Here is a 6,082-nt window from a genome sequence, read left to right as displayed (position 1 = left end):
TTTCAGCCGTACCGGCATGTGCAGGCGCTTGAACGCCGTGTCCATTACGGACGTAATTGGCGCTGCTATTCATTGGAGTCAATGAATAACGGCTCCAATTACGGCCAAAGAAGTGACAGGTCACTTCTTTGATGCGGGCGTCTATTTACGCGCCGTCTTTTGACAGCGACGCGTAAATTACGCCTCGTGTGAACAGACAAACGTCTGCCCATTGCTTTCAAGCCGCATTTTTCGGACGTAATTCTGGGCAAAAACGCCCGAATTACGTCCGTAATTAGTGCGTGTGAACATACCCTTAGGGTATGTGTACACGCCCTATTTGCGGACGTAATTCAGGCGTTTTACGGCCGAAAAAACGTCTCCAAACCGTCTGCAAACATCTGCCCATTGAATTCAACGGGTCTTACGATGTTCTGTGCAGACGAGCTGTCATTTTACGCGTCGCTGTCAAAAAACGGCGCGTAAATAGACGCCCGCGTCAAACAAGTGCCTGTCACTTCTTGGGACGTAATTGGAGCCGTTTTTCATTGACTCCATTGAAAAACAGCGCCAATTATGTCCGTAATGGACGTCGCGAAAAACGGGAGTACGAGCAAAAACGTCTGAAATTCAGGAGCTGTTTTCGCCTGAAAACAGCTCCGTAATTTCAGACGTAATTGGCGTTGCCGTGTGAACATACCCTTATCCTTTATTACATCCAGTCACTGTAAGGCTCTGTTCACACGCAGAGTCAAAAACATCTCAAAATACGGAGCGGTTTTCAAGAGAAAACAGCTCCTGACTTTCAGACGTTTTTGTTCCACTCGCGTTTTTTGCTGCGTTTTTTACGGCCGTTCTCTGAGCTTTTTTCAATAGAGTCAATGAGAAACGGCTCCAAAAACGTCCCAAGAAGTGACCTGCACTTTGATATCAATGGGAGGTCAGAGGCGTAAACGTGCAAAGATAGGGCATGTACCTTCTTTCTCCTGCGAGGCGGTTTTACCGCTCGCGTGAGAAAACCGCCCCCGCCTCCCATTGAAATCAATGGGAGGCATTTTCGGCTGGTTTTTGACGAGTTTTGCGGCGCGGATTCTGCTCCAAAAATCTCGTCAAAATACTCAGTGTGAACATGGCCTTATACTTCAATACATTGCTGGATTGATGCTTTTTATACACTAGTCACACCCAGAGCTGCCGTCAGAATCCTTGCACTCCAGTCCCATGCAAAGCTGCATTTATCATTTTTATAAGCCGAGTACAAGTAGAGCTGCATTGACTATTTTTATACTGCAGTCACATTCAGAGCTGCATTCAGAATATATGAGCAATTTATTTTGGTTACTGCACCTTCAAGAGTTTTAAATGCAGCTTTGGATGTGACTGCAATCCCAATCCCTGAGCTATAGATCCCGGGAAATGTAAATTCAGAGCCTACAACACATTGTAAATCCAGCTTTGGATGTGACCGGAGTACAACTAGAAAACAAAAGCCGCTGTTACAGCTCCCTCGAAGGTTCCCATTTAGCTGCATAACTAGGCCGACCTGCCATTCAGGAGTCTGGGAAAGCTGGGTCGCGTCATGGCGTTCCTATAGGTCCAGCTTTCCCTGAATCGGATAAACCTCAAGTGTCTGTGTGTCCGTTCCTTATAGGCGGAGACCCTGCGGAGCGCCGCATCAGCCCTGAGCTATGTCAGGAAAATGGCGCAAATAGGGCGCTGGAAAGGCTACCAATGTTTTCAGTCCTTTGCGCCAGAGGTAGCGTAAATCTACGACAGGTCGAAAACGTCATGAAGCGCCAAACTTAGGGAGTCCTGAATAGCACATTTGCCCGGTCACGCGGTGACGGTTCTGATATCACAGATGGAGCGGAGCGCGCAGGAGGCGGATCCTGGTTCTGCCACTGCGAAAATACAGTTAAAGGGCCGGTGTCCAATGTTATGTTAATAAAGCTCAAACATTGTACAATAAAAAGTTCTGAAACGTTCTAATACACTTTGTGTTTCAATTCCTCCACCATTTTTAAGATCTCTGCTTGCTATCAGTGAATGGAAACATTTATTTATATCCAAGTCTAAAAACCTGTACAGAACTTAACACAGCTGAGGGTTTGTTACAGTTCTATCCAGTCTAGACCATCCTCTGTGAGCTAAACAGCCTGGACTCCAGACTAATTACATCTACCTTCACGGATACATTGTAACAGACTTTCAGGAGTATTTGTGCTGTTCTGGTGTTTAGAGGATTGTCTAGACAGAGCGCATTTGTAACAAGCTCTCAGCTGCGAGAAGTATTAAGTCATGATGGGTTTTTGGCCTCTGGATGAATAGTCATATTCACTGACAGCAAGCAGAGACTTTGAAAATATAATAGAAAGTTGCTGAACTCTTCATTACACAATCATTAAGCTTCATTTACAAGAAATCCCATAAAATTCTTCCACCTTTAATGTCCTCTTTCTGGAATATCTTTGTTTCACCACCTATGGCCGCCATTTTAGTGGTCGTAGGGGCCTTCATCCAGCTTTTCATAGACCCAGAATAGTGTATACACCCACAATGTTATGTCCACTTACATTTCTCCCCCTTGTTCCTAACTATTCTGGCTGTGTCAGTCTTCACTGTAGCTCTCGCATTGTATTCATGAACCCCCTTGTGGCCAAAATACCATAACCCGGAAATATATTTATTACATAAGAACGTATCATAGCGCTTCCAGTAGCGGCCACCAGTTGGCAGTATAAAACACCAAAAATACCGTGTCCATAGAAACACGATAGTACTCTAATCATAGGACAAGATCATGTGACACGCAAGGGGCGCGGTTACCTGAATGACCTCCAGAGGGCGCGATTGCAGGAGTCGCAGTGGTGAAAGTCATTACCACCATTTTGTTGAAGACCAGTGACCGCAGCTTCAGAGTCTACAGGGAAAACATGCACAACCATCCAAGGCTTGCGGAAGATTAAGTCAACCGTGAATTTTGTTTTATTCCGTGTGATCAGCTGCGGTGTTCTGCTTTCCTAGGACATGGAAGCAGTGTTCGTATTAGGGAACCTCAATTTGGCCTCTACTGTCGGATTTGATAATGACATCATCAAGCGGCGACTGATTTCGTGAAAGTCCTGTATGTGCCTCGGGTCTGTTTGTAGCGTTGTCTCCGGTAAGAGTCCTTGTGCTGCTGGTCATTTCCGGGGTGCTGGGGGTACAAGCACCGGGTGGGTGATGGGGAGACGGTCACTAGAGGAGAGGGGCGGCCGTTATCTGAACGTTTTCCTTTTGACCTTAGAGGAGTCATTGCAGCTTTGAGGGTGATATCAGGGTCTTTAATCTCATGACACCCCAAGAAAGTGGCGGAGGGGGAGGGGTGACTGCAGTGTGATTGGATCTGATTGTCTTTTGCGCAGCATTGACCTCAGTTCTGCTACAGACTGATTCTACATGCACTTAAAGGAATTGTCCAGATTATACTCAGAGCCCACAGACTGCGGCGTAGTGTCAGCAGCAGCTCTAGATGGAGAAAAGGGCAGCACCGATCCAGTGGGAATTTATATTGCTCCGCCTCTTTTCCGAAACCCTGTATTGCTCCGCCCCTTGACCCGAAACCCTGTATTGCTCCGCCCCTTGACCCGAAACCCTGTATTGCTCCGCCCCTTGGTCCGAGACCCTGTATTGCTCCGCCCCTTGGCCCGAAACCCTGTATTTCTCCCCCCCTTGGCCAACCCTCGGCTCTCCGGTTTGGGTTCTACAGCTTTCTAATACTTTTGTGTATGTTTTTCACTTTCTCACCAATTTCGAGATCTCCGCTTGCTGTCAGTGAATGGGAGCATTCTTGTTATAGTAATCTGTCAGGCCACCCCTCTCTTTGGAACATAAACCTTTCCATTTCTTCCTTTAGCCCCTAAAAACATAATCCTTTTTTTTTTTTTTCGGCTTTTATTGCAGAGGTAAAATGTCGGCGCCCTCGGCGCAGGAGAGAGAAGCATGCTGGGATGCCAGGGACAAGTACTGGCAGTGTCTGCAGGACAATAAGGAGGAGGCAGCCAAGTGTCAGCAGTTACGACAAGGGTTTGAAAGCCTCTGTCCACGGCAGTGGGTATGTTCCGTTATTACACGGAAGCTCCGCCTTTTCTCAACATTGGCGCTGTAATCCGCTTATCTCCGGTGTTATATATCCATGTGTGGGGGACACAAAAAAAATAGTAGTGTTGATTTGGATCCATACATGGTCTTCTGTAAATACCTCAAATTATGCGGCGTAACATGGCAAATGCTTCACTTTACTTGTCACATGTCTCATACTCCAATCACATCCAAAGATGCACCAACAATTTCACCAGTTTGATCTTCGCTCTCAGGCTGCTGCTTTCTGCTGTTTGTGTCTGGCATGAGCATGCGTAGGCCCAAGCTACACAGGATAGCAGGATTGGGACTGCAGCTTTGGGTGTGACTGGAGTACAAGACACGATGTAAATATTTGCAGAATCGCTAATAAGTATGGTGTCCATGGTGATCGGATTGCACTGATTTTATGATTCCTTCTCTCTAATAGACAAAGTACTTTGATAAAAGGAGAGATTACCTAAAATTTAAAGAAGAGATGGAATCGAAAGGATTTGAACCGGCAAAACCCTCTAAGAACACGTAGTGACGGACGCCGCCGCCGCCGCACGCCCACACGTAGGAGATGGATATTTTAATTATTATATTAGAGCCTTAATTGCCATAAATCACCGGCCACCGCGGTCACTGGATCCGCTATTTTACATTTTGGGGAGACACAAGCGACAACATTGGTGACCTTGGATGGAGACGATGACCTTGGATGGAGGCGATGACCTTGGATGGAGGCGATGACCTTAAGTGACATTTTTTATACGTTGATTTTTTGATTTTGCGTCGTTTCTGTTCTGCAGCTTCTATGTCCGCACTGTACGTAGAAGCTGCAGGACGCCGGATTATCAGATCCCTGGTTTGGCGGCTCCTCTGCGCCTCTGATACCTCATCTAACCCTCACACCGATCACGTGTAAATTGATCTGATTATATTATAAAAGTTCTGAATATCAAGAAACACGAAAAAATGGCATTGATGCTTCTAAATCTTCCAAGAAGGCGGCGATCTCCCCGGTTACTGCTGTTCTTGTGTCTACGGTCAGTTAATAAATACAACATCCTGCTCTTCAGTCACTTCATGTTTTCTTCTCTGGTCACATCTAGAGCTGCATTCATAATTTTGCAATTCTCTGCTAGCTGGCAGGTTGCAAGGGGTCCCATCTCATTGTTGCCCCCTGCTGGTTAAGGGTCTGTACATCACATTCTGGGTCCCCCTTCACATCACGTTCATTCACTAGGATTAGCGTGAGTCTCGGGAAAGCTCTCGGCGTGCACGCTAAACGTGTCTGTAGGGAACATTAGACCGATGGAGGCCAAGAGAGTGTCCTTGCGGGATACGTCGGGCTGGTATACATCAGTATACGTTTTTTTTAAGTATGGCGCAGCGCAGTACAACGGAATTCTGTAAAAAAGCGTATAATGCGCAGTGTACTTCTTAATGTATTTTTTTTTAAGCTTGCATTTAACGCATGTCGAGTTTTTTTCCGGCATATGTGTCAAACGAAGTGCAATAAACGTGATGGGGAGGGGGCGAAATGGATACAAAGTTCATACCAGACATTTAAAAAAAACAAAAAACTACATCACCCACAATGCACTGCATCAAGGCACAAAATTTTCTTTCTGTCCCCTGGTATGTCAGTTCATGGTCAATGAATAAAAGCATCAATGCTATGGTAATTGACTTTGTATGCTCCATTCACATCCAGAGCTGCAGTCAAAAGTTCATTTATTATTATTCACGTTCTCGGGCGGGTAGCAGTGGTACTGTGCATCCCCTCATTACTACAATGTGCGTTGTTCTGTATGTACGTGACAGCGGGCGGGGGCTGCACTCGCCATTTATTGATCGTCACGTGGAAGGAGTAGATGTTGCGCTGTTCACTTCTGTACGGAAGATTCCCTGCGGTGGACGCTGAGTGATGACGATGGGATCACGTGACACGGCTTCGTTCTAAAGCTGCGCTGTAGTCTCATTGTACGGAAGATTG

At 46.2% G+C, this 6,082-nt stretch overlaps 2 protein-coding genes across 2 annotated transcripts in view; one reads left to right on the top strand and one right to left on the bottom strand.

The window, feature by feature from the left end:
* COA4 (cytochrome c oxidase assembly factor 4 homolog) overlaps window positions 1-3,513 on the bottom strand; it is a 32,156-nt gene extending 28,643 nt beyond the window's left edge. Inside the window, exon 1 of the mRNA XM_075851317.1 lies at window positions 2,806-3,513. Coding sequence (XP_075707432.1) covers window positions 2,806-2,866 — 61 coding nt within the window. The 5' untranslated portion in view covers window positions 2,867-3,513. The remainder of the gene's footprint in view (window positions 1-2,805) is intronic.
* On the top strand, window positions 2,259-5,161 carry COA6 (cytochrome c oxidase assembly factor 6). The gene is made up of 3 exons (XM_075851318.1): window positions 2,259-3,139; window positions 3,922-4,072; window positions 4,529-5,161. The coding sequence occupies exons 2-3, from the start codon at window positions 3,929-3,931 to the stop codon at window positions 4,622-4,624; spliced, it is 240 nt and encodes a 79-aa protein (XP_075707433.1). The 5' UTR covers window positions 2,259-3,139; window positions 3,922-3,928; the 3' UTR covers window positions 4,625-5,161.
* The last annotated feature ends 921 nt before the right edge of the window (window positions 5,162-6,082 follow it).

The sequence above is a fragment of the Rhinoderma darwinii genome, chromosome 2 (genome assembly GCF_050947455.1).
Source record: "Rhinoderma darwinii isolate aRhiDar2 chromosome 2, aRhiDar2.hap1, whole genome shotgun sequence".
Classification (NCBI taxonomy): domain Eukaryota; kingdom Metazoa; phylum Chordata; class Amphibia; order Anura; family Rhinodermatidae; genus Rhinoderma; species Rhinoderma darwinii.
Note: the sequence above shows the minus strand (reverse complement) of the source record. Positions and strands in the feature narration are given on the sequence as shown.